Source organism: Cyprinodon tularosa, unplaced genomic scaffold, assembly GCF_016077235.1.
Source record: "Cyprinodon tularosa strain WSP-4 unplaced genomic scaffold, ASM1607723v1 ctg236, whole genome shotgun sequence".
NCBI classification, from domain to species: Eukaryota; Metazoa; Chordata; class Actinopteri; order Cyprinodontiformes; family Cyprinodontidae; genus Cyprinodon; species Cyprinodon tularosa.
Genome location: NW_024038883.1, coordinates 226,655 through 244,371, shown reverse-complemented (window position 1 = coordinate 244,371; position 17,717 = coordinate 226,655). Strand labels below are relative to the sequence as shown.

The 17,717-nt window shown below is 42.0% G+C and overlaps 1 protein-coding gene and 1 long non-coding RNA gene across 3 annotated transcripts in view; one reads left to right on the top strand and one right to left on the bottom strand.

The window, feature by feature from the left end:
- The window catches only part of LOC119784891 (WD repeat-containing protein 7), a 152,084-nt gene extending 136,794 nt beyond the window's left edge, over nt 1–15,290 (top strand). For both annotated transcript variants that reach the window (XM_038287157.1, XM_038287156.1), the window contains 3 exons: nt 93–192; nt 11,820–11,924; nt 14,559–15,290. In XM_038287157.1, coding sequence (XP_038143085.1) covers nt 93–192; nt 11,820–11,924; nt 14,559–14,762 — 409 coding nt within the window. In that variant the 3' untranslated portion in view covers nt 14,763–15,290. The remainder of the gene's footprint in view (nt 1–92; nt 193–11,819; nt 11,925–14,558) is intronic.
- Nucleotides 12,826–17,717, bottom strand: part of LOC119784894 — a 38,520-nt gene continuing 33,628 nt past the window's right edge. The window contains exon 3 of the long non-coding RNA XR_005280996.1: nt 12,826–12,915. This is a non-coding gene — a long non-coding RNA (uncharacterized LOC119784894). The remainder of the gene's footprint in view (nt 12,916–17,717) is intronic.

Below are 17,717 nucleotides of genomic sequence, written 5' to 3'. Positions count from 1 at the left end.
TGTGCTTGAGGGTTCGGTAGAAGCAGGCTCTGTTTCTGTGAGGTTCTGGTTCTGATCTGGTCATGGATGTTTGGGTCTGTCTGTCTGTCCAGGTTCTACATGGTGGGATACTGCGATCGGAGCTACCGGATCGCCGTCGGAGCGCGGCAGGGATCCGTGGCTCTCTACGACGTTCGCACTGGGAAATGTCAGGTAGGTCAGCAGGAACATGTGGGTCCACAGCTGGATGCGACCAGCCTGTCTGCTGCTGCCTCTCAGCCTCGGGCTGTTACACACATTGGGCCACGGTGGATGAAGGAGTTTGCCCTGCAACCACTGGGTTGCTGTTCATGCCCTTACTGGTTTCATGTCTGGAGGCCTGGCAGGAATGTCGTGGACGTTGGACGTGGTGGAGGGGCAGCTGGGGCGAACGTTGGCATGGCTCAATCGATGATCAAGGGGGAGGATTTCATGACAGGCGTACTTGGACTCATCATATGCAACTGCATGATGAATCCATGAATGAATGATGAATGAATCGATGCAGCATGAATGGAAATATGAATGCAATGAACTCATGATAGATATGATATGAATGCAATTCATTGAGAATGATGAATGCATGACATTGATGAATGATGCATGAATGCACATGAAGATTGCTGACTGTGAATGAGACATGAATGAACTGAATATGAATGAATGAATGATATACTACTATGATGATGAATGATGAATCTGAATGATGAATGATTGATGAATTGCTGAATGCATGCAGATCTGATATGCTAATGATACATACATCCATCATAATCATGCAATAATCATGAATGACTCCAATATACATCCATCATATCAATTATCTTCAATCATGATGACATCCGAAACATCATCCATCATCACATATATAATGCCAACCATAATCACATCAGCATCAATACATGCATATCACATATGCATCGCATCATTCCATCGCATGCACATGATCCAATATCCATATCCATTAATGACCATGATGAATCCAATGCATAATCAATCATCACATCATGCTCCATCATCATCCAGATACCATGCATATCATCATCAATCATGCATATCCATCATCATCACGCATGCAATCCATCATACTCGCACCATGATCACATACCTCATCCAACCATCAATATCATCTCATCCATATCATCTGACCATCATCCATAATCCATCCATCAACCTGCATACATGAATCTATAATGCATCATATCCATCATACATGCATCATATCATCCATCCACATCAATCATCATCAATGCACTCCATCATCCATCAATCCATCTCAATATATCATGCAATCTGATCCATCACATCACATCATGCATCAATCCATCTCATCACCATCATCCATCATCATCCACATCATACCATACCATCCATCATCACATCTCATCCACCATCCACTCCATAATCCATCCATCATCATCATCATCCATCCTCCATCATCCATCCATCCATCCATCCATCATCCATCCATCATCCATCATCATCATCCATCCATCCATCATCCATCATCCTCATCATCCATCCATCCATCATCCATCCATTCATCCATCCATCCATCCATCCATCATCCATATCCATCCATACATCCATCATCCATCCATCCATCCATCCATCCATCCATCATCCACATCATATCCATCCACATCCATCATCATCCATCCATCCATCATCCATCCATCCATCCATCATCACCCTTCATCTCATCCATCCATCCATCCATCCTATCATTCCACATCCATCCATCATCATCCATCCATCCATCCATCATCATCATCCATCATCATCATCCATCATCCATCATCCATCCATCCATCCATCATCCATCATCCATCCATCCATCCATCCATCATCATCCATACATCATCATCCATCATCATCCATCCATCCATCTCATCATCCATCCATCCATCTCATCCATACCAATCATCCATCATCCATCATCATCATCCATCCCTCCTCCATCCATCTATCATCACCATCCATCCATCATCATCATCCATCCATCATCATCCACTCATCCATCATCATCCATCATCCATCCATCATCCATCCAATCATCATCCATCATCATCCATCCCATATCCATCATATCATCATCATCCATCCATCCATCCATCATCAATCCATCATCACATCCATCATCCATCATCATCATCTCCATCCATCCATCCATCAAATCCCATCCATCATCATATCCATCCATATCATTCCATCAATCTCCATCATCCATCATCATCCATCCATCATTCTCCTTCCATGTCATCCATCTCATCTCATCCATCATCATTCCACCCCCATTGTCATCATGTCATTGATTTGCATCACCTCAGCGTCTATTCTGTTGGGTCATTCATTAAAACATCCACCCACCACCCCCTTTCCCATGTCTGTAAATCTAGCACACTTCTTGTCATCTTCCACATACCATCAAATTTCCATGCCAGGTACCATCATCAGTTTTATCCTCTCCATCCAATAAGCTTTCCATTCGATCAATTCAAAACTTCTTTTATCATCCATCAGTATATCCTCATCCTCCAAGCAGAGGCAATCTCCATCGCATTGCAATCCTGAACCTCATGATTTCTGGGTTAAATTGACATGTCATAGCATCGCCTCCATCATATTGATCTCCTTCCATTACAACCTCCTTCTCCTTATTACTACACACTTTGTCTTTTAATCTCTCCGTGGACATGCCCCCCCCAGTTGGTAATTTTACCTTATGATTTTTTAGTAACCTGGCGGTCTTCATGGTTTTTGGGTCATTTCTAGCTGAAAACATCCGGCCGATCCAGCCCGACCTTCCTTTGGTCTGTGTGTATAAAGTGGGGAAGCCATCGGAGGCATTCACTAATTATATTTGGATAATGGAACAGCGGGAATGTGTATACTAGTGTTTTTCGGAAGAAATGCTTTCTTCTAATTTCAGAGATTTAGGCCGTAGAGAATTTATTAATTTTTTTTTGTCCGTCAAAAGTGGAATTCAATCAAGTCTCAGTAACAAACGTTTGAAAAACGCTTAAGCTTCTGGTTAAAGGTTGGATGTTGAAGGAGGATCGCACCCCAGTGAACCAAGAACCACCTTTAACAAAACCTCGACTTTACGCTCCAGATTTCATTTACACACTTTGTCTTTATTAACTTCCGGTGGACGATGAAGCAGAGAGCAGTATTAATGTTTAACCATCTTGAAAAAAATATGTTTTTAAGGTTGCGCTATCATCCATGTTTACTTGCGTAAACACAGAGGCTTGTGATGTCATTGCGTCCACACACGGGACACTTATGTTGTATGAATGCAGCTCACACAGGAGATCACATACAATCACATATATTTGGAAATGTGAACGGCGACGCAAAGAAGAAGATTTAAAGAAAAAATCGTACGTGAACACAAGTTTTCTATGACGGAGTATTACGGCCAGGCTAGAGACTTTATTTAATTTTTTTTTGTTTCGAGAAAAAAGTTGTAACATTACGAGAATAAAGTCATCATTCAACAAACCGTTTCAGAAAGAAAGCTTTAAGCTCCGCCCAGCAGATGACGGCCAACCAGCTCCACCAATCAGCAACCAGAGTCCACTTTGACATCCTGCCCAGTTTGATGCTGCTGCTAAAAGATTTCCTGATTTGTCAAACCGATGCTAAAGTAGAACTTCACATGATGCTCCACGTTCCTCAGTTTAGGGAAGAAAGGGATTCTGGGAAGAGTTGTTATAAAATATAACTTTATTCTCGTAATTTTACGACTTTATTCTCGTAATTTTACGACTTTTTTACGACTTTATTCTCGTAATTTTATGACTTTATTCTCGTAATTTTACGACTTTAGTCTCGTAATTTTACGACTTTATTCTCGTAATTTTACGACTTTTTTACGACTTTATTCTCGTAATATTACGACTTTTTTACGACTTTATTCTCCTAATTTTACGATTTTATTCTCGTAATTTTACGACTTTTTTACGACTTTATTCTCGTAATTTTACGACTATATTCTCGTAATTTTACGACTTTATTCTGGTAATTTTATGACTGTTCTCTTTATTCTTGTCAATTTATGAATTTATTGTCATTATGTTACAACTTTATTCTTATAGTTTTATGGCTATTTTCGTTGAGACTTTATTCTCGTAATTTTATGACTTTATTCTCGTAATTTTACGACTTTATTCGCGTAATTTTACGACTTTTTTACGACTTTATTCTCGTAATTTTACGACTTTATTCTCGGAATTTTACGACTTTATTCTCGGAATTTTACGACTTTTTTACGACTTTATTCTCGTAATTTTACGACTTTTTTACGACTTTATTCTCGTAATTTTACGACTTTATTCTCGTAATTTTAAGACTTTATTCTTGTAATTTTACGACTTTTTTACGACTTTATTCTCGTAATTTTATGACTTTTTTACGACTTTATTCTCGTAATTTTATGACTGTTCTCTTTGCAACTTTATTCTTGTCAATTTATAAATTTATTGTCATTATGTTACAACTTTATTCTTATAGTTTTATGACTATTTTCGTTGAGACTTTATTCTCGTAATTTTATTAGTCATCATTTTGGTGGATACTTCGTCATGTTCCTCTGCTGTCAGCTTGTATGACTCCAGAACGCAATTGTGTCATTTCCTTTTGCCGAAAGAGCTCGCAGTTAGTTAGGTAGCGGCATTATTTGGCGATATTTAGCAGGAGTCAGGTTTAGGAAAACATGGCGATCAGGAGGATAAACAATCCTGACCTACAACCCCAACCAGAAAGATGCGGTTTGGAGATGGCGGCGTGGTCAGAAGGAGCGGAGGATAGAGTCTCACAGCAAACAAATATTTTACAAAACATAAATAACAATTATCTCTCTGGCTTCTATTTTATTTTAAATCACAGTGCCACAGAAAACTATTCATGCCCTTCCAACTCTTTTTCCCATTTTTTCACCTCAAATCCAAAACTTTTATTCAATTTTATTACTAGAACGAAAAAACAAAAAGGTTCATCGTTCTACTGTTCTAGAAAAAATAAAATTGGAATAAAATGCGTACATTTACATTCATCTCGTTCTTTCTTTGCTTTAATATTTTGGCGGGTAAAACATATGTTTGGTTGATTTATTTTTTTATCTACCTGTGCTGGTGAATCAGAAAGTTCATTTCAAACACTGCTTGTGTTTATAAAGCAGGATCGTTACCAATGTGAGGAAACAAGCGATGCAGATTTACTGATTTCACTATTTGAAGGAAAACATCAAGTTATTTCAAGGAGAAACGCTGAAGTCATCACTTCTTTGTAGAGCCGCCGTCACACCTTGACTGTTTAGACCAGAGTGTTCCTGACGTTCAAAAATCTGGCAAAATGCTGGCATATGCTGGATAAGGTATGGATAAGTTATGGGTATGTTGAGGTAGGCTGAAACATCCCAACATACGGCAAGAAATTTTAATCATGCTCGAGAAATTTCCCGCCGTATGCTAGCGTGGGCCATCGGTTTAAGGTCAGTTATCGTTCAGTATCAGTTCCTCATCAGTCGTGGCGTCTAGCTGATCCTAAACCTCTGAGTAACTTATCCAGAACTTCTCTCCAACGCATATCAACGTATCTGACGTGTTTCCAGACGAGCGCTGAACGTGTTTCTAACTACCAGCTACTGTATAATGGCGTATTGGCAGCGTTTTGGTATAAAGGGGGTTCACAGGAGGAAACCGTCAGTTCTCCTCCAGACTTCATCCCCATCATTAACCTGACTCCGCCAGATGGATTTGCTCCGCATATCCATCTGGAAACCTTCCGTTGAAGTAATTTTGGGAAGGGGCGAAAATACTGGTTGGCTGATTGGCCTATGTTGGTGATAGACGGGCCAAATAAACCAATCAGATCAACGAAGCATATGACGTACTAACAGAGCGACGACGAAGAGGAGCCAACTGATAGATCAAACTCTTGGTGAAACCAGTCGGGAGAAGAGCAAAAACATCTTTTCCTCTGAGAAAAGCCTCCAGAGCAGTGTTTTGCTCTTCTTTCAGTGAAGAAATACTCTGTAATTCCGATAAAACTTGCTCGATAGCCACGCTAACGCTAGTTTCATCGGCTGAAGCCGCCATGTTCTTTAGACTGAACTGTCGCGCTTCTCGTTGCGTCACACCTCAACCCGCCTCAAAGCCAACGCTGATTGGACGTTCGTTTGGTGAACGGCTCCAAATTTTCTTTAACGGAGAGTCTCCAGACTGATCTGCGAGTGAAACCTTGAAAGCTCGCGAGATCACGATGGTCTCACGAGGCTACCCCATCATAGGGTGAGCCAGAAGGTGAGTGATGGATCCTCCCTGCGTTCACGCCCAGCACCAACAAACTTCCTAGCAGCCTACCTACCTGCTGTTTAGCGGGAGGTAAACAGCAGGTAGGTTAATATCGCCATCAAAGTCATCTTTTTCTGCAGCCCGGGTGCCTCTGGGCGCGTCGCTGCCCCCTTCAGGACACTGGCTGGTGCATCATTTCCCGGGCATTACGCTGCCGTGCGTTATGCAGAAGTTAGGATGTCGTTGAACAGAAGTTCTGGACTCGTTATAAATCCTCTATTAATAGAAACAATACATAGAAAGTTCAGCGTATGCCAGAGTTTTAGCCGAGTCACAAGTCAGGCTTCAAGTCATGCAGTTAGTTTGCACCTCTGGATAATCCATAAAGGCTCATAAATGCTCCTCAGAACCCAGCAGAGGAACATCCAGGCCAGGTTTCTGTTCATTTCTAGGATTAAACTTAAAGATCCACAGAATCAGAACCATCAGAACCGATCCTGTCAAACCGTCGACCTGGTTGAGATTCATGGCACCAATGAACCGGTTCAGAACGACCCGGTTTGATGGAGTTTGTTCCCAGTAGGTGATGAGGAGAGAAGGAGTGTTTACTGCTAATCCAGCTCAGCCTGAGTGTGTCTTCAACCGTAGAGCAGCGGCGCCCTGCCTGACCATCTGCCGCAGCTTTGATCAGCCTCCGTGAACGGCTCTTTGTCAGCTGCATTACTCACCGTGTGGCTCCGTCCAGCTGCCCACTCTGCCTTTTTAACAGACTCTACCCACTCCGCTAATTGAACACAAAGAAAACGCGGCTCACAGATCTTCGCCTCTCAGCTGCATCTGTTTCTTTCTCTCCTCGCTTTGTGCCTCCTGTCATCAGAGGGAAGCTGGAGGAGCATCCAGGAAAAATAGCAGCAGAGAGTTCAGCCATTCATGCTCTGCATTAGCATCACAATGCTGGAGGCTCACCTGCAGCTTCCTGCAGAGGCGTCACGTTTCATCGTTAGCCTCTTCAGGCTGCGTTCTGTTTTTAGATCCGCTCAATGTTTTTGTTTTTCCTGTTTTTGTTTGTATAACTGAATATGAGGCGTTTTTAGAAAGGCGGGAGCAACATGGTTGGATGTGCATGAAACTTTGATGCTTTCATATATATTATGATCAGAGTGTTTGTCACAGTGGACTGCCCACCGATCAATCAGCCAATCAGAGAGCAGCTCTGCTGCTGAGACCCAGAGGCGGTTTGGAGTTTTAACCTGATTCCAGTCTGACCCCCCCCCCCCTGCCCTGCTGGAAGGGAAACCTGTCATAGTAGCTTCATCTGGTCTGTTCCTGTTTGGCTGTGACTCCATCCTGGAGAGAAATATCAGCTGTGCTGCTGCCATCAACACCTTTGTTTCTAGATGTTGAAGCTTGGCCTGTTTTCCAGTGTAGTCCTGTTTCTCTGACTGTGACTAACTGGATGTGCTCTCTTCATCCTCTGACATGGGAGCTGGCTCGGAGCTCGTCTGCCTGGCTGTGTGTTTCCTGGACGGGGCCGCCTGTGGAGCTGGTTGACAGTTGCCTTTTGTATCTATGCTTCTTTTTCTATGTCTGCTTCTGTCTCCTTGAACCCCAGTGGGCCTCAGCAGATGGCCGCTCACACTGAGCCTGGTTCTGCTGGAGGTTTCTTCCTGTTCAAAGGGAGTTTTTCCTCTCCACTGTCGCTACAAGCATGCTTAGTGTGAGGGATTGCTGAAGAGTCAATGAGTCGATGCAATCAGCTGGTTTTCCTTAGATAGAAAGCTTTGAATCAATCTGACTGGATGATCTGGTGAACTGGAAAGTGACCTGAGATGACATGATGTGAATTGGAGCTATAGAAATAAACTGAATAGAATTGAATTGTCCCACAGGTTCTGTTTCTAGTTCCATCCATCTCTCTCTGCGATGGTCCAGTTATCCATTCCCTGCAGCTGATAAAACACCCAGCATGATGCTGCCACCCCCATGTTTCACTGTTGGGATGGTAGTTTGGGCCCAAAAAAAAAGCTTCTATCTTGTTAGATCAGAGGTCCAGATCTTTGGGTTTCTTGGTAAAATCAAAGCGTTCTGTCCGCTCCTCCATGGAGGGAACCACTGAGAGCTCCTCAGTCTTCACGGTGTCACGCTCCGGACCAGGTGTCTCATTTCTCACAACCCAAGACCATTTAAAGTCCTCTGGTTCCTCCAGACATCCTGTGCTCCGCTGTTTCATATTATAGCAACTATCTGATCAGAGATAACGCTGAAGATATTTATCCTGATCCGCCTCAGGGGTCCATGTCTGGTCGGACCTGTTGGAGCTCCTGATGGTCTGTGGTTGGAGGTACTCTACTGTTATTTCAAACACCAGGTGGGAAGGGGGGGTCCCGGACAGACTGAGAGCTGAAAGACGAAGCGTGAAGAGAGGAATAATAATTCGGTTCTCATTCGAGCTGGAATCTGATTTCCTCCAATAAAGGAGGGAGAGAATGAATGGAAAATATGAGATTTTCATTGTGCTGTTATTATTTTCCTCAGACTGGTTATTATTTCAGGCCCTGATGCCCGAGGCAGGCGGCGCGTCTTAATCTCATCTGGAGGTGAGCGTTTGTAATCCCAGTCACAGGACCTTTATTAGGTTACACGTCCCGCATCTGGTGGGAGCAGTTATTGCGTTACACTCGGCGCAGCGGCAGGCAGTTCTTTCCCCAGAGCTCTGGAGGCATCTGTTGGGCCAGAAGCTGCTGATGGGCTTATTTCAGCAGAACCAGGCTTTCCTGAGGTCATTCTGGAGCTGCTTCTACTGCGAGAAGAGCGGCCCTGAAAGCAGCTGGCAGAAACAGACACTTTAGATTATTTATCACCAAAGAACCGTCCCTGTTCTCCCTGAAAAGGTTGTTCTGCAAACAGAAAATCAAAATACCATAAATGATTTCTCTTCTTCTCACACCGGCAAAACAAACACACATGGTTCTGAGCTTCCCTACCGGTTCTTTTCCTGGGAGCAAGTTATTTCCTACTCTTAACTCAAACTGGATAAAACCAGATAAAAAAAGACTATAAAACAGGAGTAAAAAAGTAACTGTGTTTATTCCAGGTCAGGTCGTTACAGGACAGAAAAATGGCTCAGGGTCGGCAGCTGTGGGCTCAAAAAAACGTCAGCGAGCGTCCGGCAAAGATGGAGCCCCTGGAGAATAGTTCTAGGAATGTTTCTAGGAATATTTGTAGGAATGGTTCTAGGAATATTTCTAGGAATGGTTCTAGAAATGTTTCTAGGAATGGTTCTAGAAATGTTTCTAGGAATAGGTCTAGGAATATTTCTAGGAATGGTTCTAGGAATATTTCTAGGAATGTCCTAGGAATAGTTCTAGGAATATTTCTAGGAATGGTTCTAGGAATATTTCTAGGAATAGTTCTAGAAATGTTTCTAGGAATGGTTCTAGGAATATTTCTAGGAATATTTCTAAGAATGTTCTAGGACTGGTTCTAGGAATATTTCTAGGAATGTTCTAGGAATAGTTCTAGGAATATTTCTAAGAATGTTCTAGGACTGGTTCTAGGAATATTTCTAGGAATGTTCTAGGAATAGTTCTAGGAATATTTCTAGGACTGGTTCTAGGACTGGTTCTAGGAATAGTTCTAGGAATGTTTCTAGGAATGGTTCTAGGAATATTTCTAGGAATGTTCTAGGAATAGTTCTAGGAATATTTCTAGGAATGGTTCTAGGAATATTTCTAGGAATATTTCTAAGAATGTTCTAGGAATAGTTCTAGGAATATTTCTAGGACTGGTTCTAGGACTGGTTCTAGGAATAGTTCTAGGAATGTTTCTAGGAATGGTTCTAGGAATATTTCTAGGAATGTTCTAGGAATAGTTCTAGGATATTTCTAAGAATGTTCTAGGAATAGTTCTAGGAATATTTCTAGGACTGGTTCTAGGACTGGTTCTAGGAATAGTTCTAGGAATGTTTCTAGGAATGGTTCTAGGAATATTTCTAGGAATGTTCTAGGAATAGTTCTAGGAATATTTCTAGGAATGGTTCTAGGAATATTTCTATGAATGGTTCTAGGAATATTTCTAGGAATAGTTCTAGAAATGTTTCTAGGAATAGGTCTAGGAATATTTCTAGGAATAGTTCTAGGAATATTTCTATGAATGGTTCTAGGAATATTTCTAGGAATATTTCTAAGAATGTTCTAGGAATAGTTCTAGGAATATTTCTAGGACTGGTTCAAGGACTGGTTCTAGGACTGGTTCTAGGAATAGTTCTAGAAATGTTTCTAGGAATAGGTCTAGGAATATTTCTAGGAATAGTTCTAGGAATATTTCTATGAATGGTTCTAGGAATATTTCTAGGAATATTTCTAAGAATGTTCTAGGAATAGTTCTAGGAATATTTCTAGGACTGGTTCAAGGACTGGTTCTAGGACTGGTTCTAGGAATAGTTCTAGAAATGTTTCTAGGAATAGGTCTAGGAATATTTCTAGGAATAGTTCTAGAAATGTTTCTAGGAATAGGTCTAGGAATATTTCTAGGAATAGTTCTAGAAATGTTTCTAGGAATAGGTCTAGGAATATTTCTAGGAATAGTTCTAGAAATGTTTCTAGGAATAGGTCTAGGAATATTTCTAGGAATAGTTCTAGGAATATTTCTATGAATGGTTCTAGGAATATTTCTAGGAATATTTCTAAGAATGTTCTAGGAATAGTTCTAGGAATATTTCTAGGACTGGTTCAAGGACTGGTTCTAGGACTGGTTCTAGGAATAGTTCTAGAAATGTTTCTAGGAATAGGTCTAGGAATATTTCTAGGAATAGTTCTAGAAATGTTTCTAGGAATAGGTCTAGGAATATTTCTAGGAATAGTTCTAGAAATGTTTCTAGGAATGTTTCTAGGAATGGTTCTAGGAATAGTTCTAGAAATGTTTCTAGGAATAGGTCTAGGAATATTTCTAGGAATAGTTCTAGGAATATTTCTATGAATGGTTCTAGGAATATTTCTAGGAATATTTCTAAGAATGTTCTAGGAATAGTTCTAGGAATATTTCTAGGACTGGTTCAAGGACTGGTTCTAGGAATAGTTCTAGGAATGTTTCTAGGAATGTTTCTAGGAATGGTTCTAGGAATATTTCTAGGAATGGTTCTAGGAATTTTCCTAGAACCATTATAGAACTATTCCTAGAAACAGTCATAGAACTAATCCTAGAACTACTCCTTGATTCATTTATAGATCATTCCTAGAACTGTTTCTACATCCTCATCTTCCGTCAGCTCTTAGGTTTTAGACTTTTCTTGCATTTCTGGTTCCGTTGTTCTATGTTCTCAGACTCCAGGTTGGTTTCATCCATTTAAAATGTTTCATGTTAATGAGGGTTTAGATCTTTGCTTTCCTTCTGCTCCTGCTCTGGATCTTTCCTGAATCTGGGTGGAAGGGTTAGCTTAATCTGTCCCTCCATCTCTCTGCTTTGGTTCCCATATTCTGAGAGTTCTCCTGTGTTCCTCTGCAGAACATCCACGGCCACAAAGGTCCGATCACGGCCGTGTCGTTCGCCCCTGACGGCCGGTACTTGGCGACCTACTCCAACGCCGACAGCCACATCTGCTTCTGGCAGGTAAGCAGATCCCACCTCAGTCCTCAGAGACCATTTAGCTCTGATCTTCATCTGCTGTCAGATTCTAACCGCAACCTTTTCGCTTTTACACATAATTCACTCAAGATGGGTTTATTGAAGAGAATTTACTTGATCAAAGGCCTTTAATAGTTTTTAATTTTTGTGGCTAAAACTTTAGTGCAAGAATAATAACAGATAACTCCCTTAAATTTGTTAGTTTTAAATGGTTTGAAAAGGAAGCGGAGAACATCTATCATTAACAGATCTATTATAAAGGGACCCAGCAGAGTCAGAATAAACCTTTATCACAACATTAAAATCAATGTTTTTATTTTGGGAAACCGTTTTCAGATCTGTGTCTGAGTGACGCGGCTAATCTGAGCTAAAAAGCTACCAGAGAAACGACATCATGCTGATTTAAAGAGACCAGATCAGCTGCAGGGAAACAAACATCTTTATGACTTTAATGCTTATTGAAATCTTTTCATAACAAAACATTATTTCTCCAGTTTGTTGATTTATTAAAATTGTTGAAGGTTTCCTCATTTCTTTCTGCAGATAATTTAGTTTTAATTCCTGCTCATATTCTGAAATAAGCTCAATAGTTTCTTTGATCTGAGCAGAGATTATTTCCAGGAACAGCAGCTACACGTGTGGCTAATAAACAGAGTCTAACATGCCTGCTTTCCCTTCCCAGAACTGGTATTTTTAATGAAAGGTCTTTACGACCTCTGACATGCCCCCCTCCCATCACACACCCTCTCAGAGTAATGGCATTACTGTAAGCATAAACCACTGCGAGCGCGCCGGCAGGACGGCTGCTGTGGTAATTAGCTAGCAGACGCTTTGTCGGGGTAACGATAGAGTTTCTGCTGTCTGTCCTGTCCCCCCCCCCCCCCCCCCCCCCCCCCCCCGCACTCTGAAGTGGTCCAGTTTCAGCCTCCTCATAGTTCAGCACCATGGACAGAAGCAGCGAGTCTCCTGTCAGAACCTGGAAGTAGAGCCATGAGGATAAGGTCCAAATTAGTTAGTTTATCTTTAATCGGCCTAATTTGAATAAAAGCAATAAAAACTGCATTAGTTCTGAGATCAGACACAAATCTACAAAAATTTTATTAACCACTTGTTTTATAAAAGGGAGGAAAATGAGTTCCTACCTGTGAGATGATTAGAAACAGGAGAAAAATTTTGATTGAGACATTTTCTCCTAAATCAGCTGACTGATGATTTAGGAACAAATTTGTTTGTATAATATCCCTTTTTTTTTTCTTTTTTTTTTTTTTACAGTGTTTTTACAGAGAACAGAATTCCCTCCCCCGTCATTTAACCCCTCCCCTTGGGGAGCAGTGGGCTGCCATTGTGCGGCGCCTGGGGAGCAGTGAAGGGTCTTGCTCAGGGACCCAGAGTGGCAGTCTGTGGGAGTGGGGCTCAAACTCAGAACCTCTGGAGCCCAAGCAAAATGCCCTAACCACCAGGCCGCCGCTCCCCCAAAGCAGGCATTAGCGTGAAGCGTCCTGCCTAAGGACCCACACTGGCAGCTCATTTCCCCCAGCATGGATATGAACCCAGGACGCGTTTGCTAGCTGGCTTGAGCTAGCCAGCTAGCAAACACTTCTTGCAAAAGACCCCATGATTATAAACTATGTCTAGCTTATTTTATATGAATAGTCAATGGTTATAAATCCTGTTGGGCTCTTTAACATGATGAGCCAGTGTTTATAAATTCTCTTAGGATTTTTAATATGAATAGTCAATGTTTATAAATCCTGTTGGGCTCTTTAACATGATGAGCCAGTGTTTATAAATTCTCTTAGGATTTTTAATATGAATAGTCAATGTTTATAAATCCTGTTGGGCTCTTTAACATGATGAGCCAGTGTTTATAAATTCTCTTAGGATTTTTAATATGAATAGTCAATGTTTATAAATCCTGTTGGGCTCTTTAACATGATGAGCCAGTGTTTATAAATTCTCTTAGGATTTTTAATATGAATAGTCAATGTTTATAAATCCTGTTGGGCTCTTTAACATGATGAGCCAGTGTTTATAAATTCTCTTAGGATTTTTAATATGAATAGTCAATGTTTATAAATCCTGTCGGACTCTTTAAGGTGGTTTGAACAAGCGGGACTCAGAGATAAAACAGAGCAAAATGAAGCAGGATTTTAAAATGTTGCGTTGAATTAGCCAGTCAGGGAATGGGTGTGGCTGTGATGTACGGTAGTGGAGCAAAACAGAGACGAAGCTTTTTTCCTGTCAATAACTGGAGGTCGATGGCGTTGCCTGGCTTTCCGCATCACATACAGCACCCCACCCCCCCCATAGATCGGTAAAACTGAGGTCCAGCAGAGTCAGAGAGACAGAAGGTCAGTGATCCAACAGCAGGTGAACAACGTACATAAATGCAGCCTAAAGTGATGAGATGATGTTTATAAATCCTGCATGGATTCCAACTGTTAGCAAAACTATCGGCCATTTTGAATGGGAGATATTTGAGTTTTTATAACAGGAATCTAGTGACCAGGCCAGTAAACTGGACTAAAATAGGTCCTAAGAAAGTTCTAGTTCTGTTCCTCTTTCTGGGTCTAATTGATGAGGTTCTGGAAATCTAAAGGTTCTTTTGTCCGTTGCCAGATGAACACCGGTCTGCTGGGCAGCATCGGGATGCTGAACTCGGCGCCGCAGCTCCGCTGTATCAAGACCTACCAGGTTCCTCCGGTGCAACCCGCTTCCCCGGGATCCCAGAACCAGCTGAAGCTCGCGCGCCTCATCTGGACCTCCAACCGTAACGTCATCCTGATGGCCCACGACGGCAAGGAGCACCGCTTCATGGTGTAGCCCCGATGGCGCCGTCGGACGGACCTGGACCCGCCTGGCGGTTTGGGATCAAAGGCAGATGCATGCGGTGGTTCTGATGGTTTTCACCACCTGAATGAAAAGGTTTAGAAGAGAAAGGTCCAAACTGGACTCGGGTCCAGGTTTGGTTCCTGCTTTATCTGCTACAGCATCATGGCGAAGAAGTTCTGTTCATTTTCTGATTGGTGTTGATGTTGGTTTTTTTGGGTCTTATGGTTCCTATTTATCTGCTGTTGCTGCTGGTTCTGCAGAATTTTTACCTTGTTTCTATTCTTGATCGAAAGAACTCCAGGGCGGTCCGTTGGTTCTGTTCGTCGTTAAACCCGGGCGGTCCGACGGTTCGGTTCGTCGTTAAACCCGGGCGGTCCAACGGTTCTGTTCGTGAACAACGAACCTTCTCAGACGCCATCCTCACTTCTCCGCTGTGTTTTTGCAGCCAGACATTTTTTTTTTCAAAGTTTAACACATTTTCACCTCAAACTGGCTCCAGCTCGGACCGGTTCCAGCTCAGACTGGTTATCGCTCGGACCGGGTTAGGTTCGGACCAGGTCGGGTTCGGACCGGTTCTCGCTCGGACCGGTTATGTCTCGGACCGGGTTGGGGTTCGGACGCTGCCGCCAGTAAAGCAAATTTTCCCCAGTATTTCTCTGAGTCTGAGTCGGTCTGACCGGAGCTGCCGTTTCCGTGGCTGCAGTGAACGTCTCATCCCGTGTGCAGCGTTCCCGGTTCCTCGCTGCTGATTGGCTGGTTTTGCTCCATGTGATCCTTAGCTTAACGGTTATCTTTAACATCAACATTGAACTTCTATAAAACACTAAAAAAATTATTTTATTTTCTCTTTATTTTATTTTTTTTTCCCTTCATTTAGAGGTTGATTACTTTTAAACTTCCCCTGAACTCTGTTTTCCCGCGGATCGTTTTCAGCAGAGACACCAGGAAGTTTTCCCTTCATTCCAACATTTCATCAATTTTCTTTCTCGTTTTTTCTGTTTTCTACCGACTGTTACTAAAACATTTCTCCTTTAAAAAGTGAACCTTTTCGGGTTTTTTTCGTCCGACTTGGACCTTTTCCAGAGGAGAAACCAGTAAATAAAACTGGTATCGCATCATTTCTGATTACTTAGGTTAAAAACTGCTGACCTTTGACCCCAGAAACAAACACACCCATTTTCAGTGGGAACAGCTTCTTCCTTATTTAGATCCTTTTTTCCATCTTCTTTTTATTGAATAATTGTTTTTATTTTAAATGTTGAATTTGTGTGTTTTGCTGTAAATCCGGTTCAAACCGGATCTTATCGCCGCAGATTTAGGACCAAGTATTTGCAGACCTTCCTGCTTTGAAGGCTGATAAACTTTTAGTTTTATTCAAAATAAATCACCTGTGAATCTATGTAAAATATCTACAGAGCTAGTCTGCTTCTCGCCCTCTTTGCTCCTTCGGCCGTCGGAAAGCTTCTCCCGCCGTCGGACTCCTGGAAAGCCGAGCGTGTCAAAGCTTTTCACAACTTCTTCTCCTCCTTAAAGGGAAAAAGCATTAGAGGGATTTCTGCAACATCCTGACAGCTCTGAGATCTTAATCTCCCCCTTTCTGCAGCACTCTCTTAACAGTTTGGGGAAAATATGTTTTTGCCGGCCTCCTGGGGGAGGACGGGTGAGAAAAATAAGGGAGGCAAAGAGTAAGCAAGGAGCGAGGAGGATGAGAGCAGCCGAGCAGAAAGAGGCGATGAACCTTAAACAGGAGAAAAAAGCTGCAGAACTGCTCAGCGACTTTAATCAAATGTTATTATTTATAGAAAGTAATTTATTTGGAAGTGATTTTAGGCACATCGGCTTGGTGGCGTCGTCGTTTACAGTAACCTGGTGTTGATGTTGTGAGAAGTGATGCATGTTTAGGCGCTTCCCTCAGTGTAACGCAGCTGCTTCCACCTCATCAATGTGTCGTTATAAAATCTAAAAATGTGGGTTGATGTTTAATAAAGACGATGAAGAAGCTTTGGCTCATGTTTATTTATTTTTTCCTCTCAGTTTGCTGCTTTCGTTTAGGTTCAGTCGTTGATCGTCGGTTTGGGAAACTTTCCCTTTGGATGCAGAGAACCTGAGAACGGCGCCCGGAGCTACAGGAGTCCTCAAGTCTGGAGCTCAACTTTGAACAAAGACGCAGAAATATTATCTGGAAGGAAAAGTCCGGACAGCGAAATAATAATAAGGAATAATGGATCATTATTTATACCTACAACTAATGTCTTTGCTGTGATTTAATAAATTTAGCATTACTCAGTAATAAAAATGAAAATAATAATTTCATTGCGATCACTGAGTCTGGGAGCGGCCATTTTGGCCCAAATATAGTAGCCCCTCCCTCCAGCAGTGACGTCACGGTGCGGTAAGCCTAGCGCCATTCTCCCCGCTTTCCAAGCTAAATCAATGGGAACTACTAGACACATCTGCAATCAACAACAATTATTGAAGATTTCCAGAGGACTTCACCATTGAAATTCACCAGAGCTATAGTGAAACTGACAATGCCCACGTGCATGGCAGCTGGATGCTGGAATACATCGGGTAAAAGTGAAAAAAAGAGTTATTCCACCTTTCTGATTCCTGATCCTCCACGGACGGGTTGGTCGTTGGATCGCCAACTTGAAGAGGGAGGATTTGCCATCGAACTTCTGGCCAGAGAAAAAACCCGTAATATGTAGCCAACATTTGGAAGAAGAATGTTTTCAAGATGACTTGGATAATAGCGCGTTGTGACAAACACCAGATACAGCACTGGGACTTGATCAACAGCCGATACCGCACCGTGACAATGTCACTAACCAGTAGGTGGCAGTAGTGTTCTTTGACAAACATGGATGCCTCCAGTAAAGCACATTCACATGAAAATTACTCTGAATTAAAAACACTGATCATTTATTGAACAGGATGGAATCATTT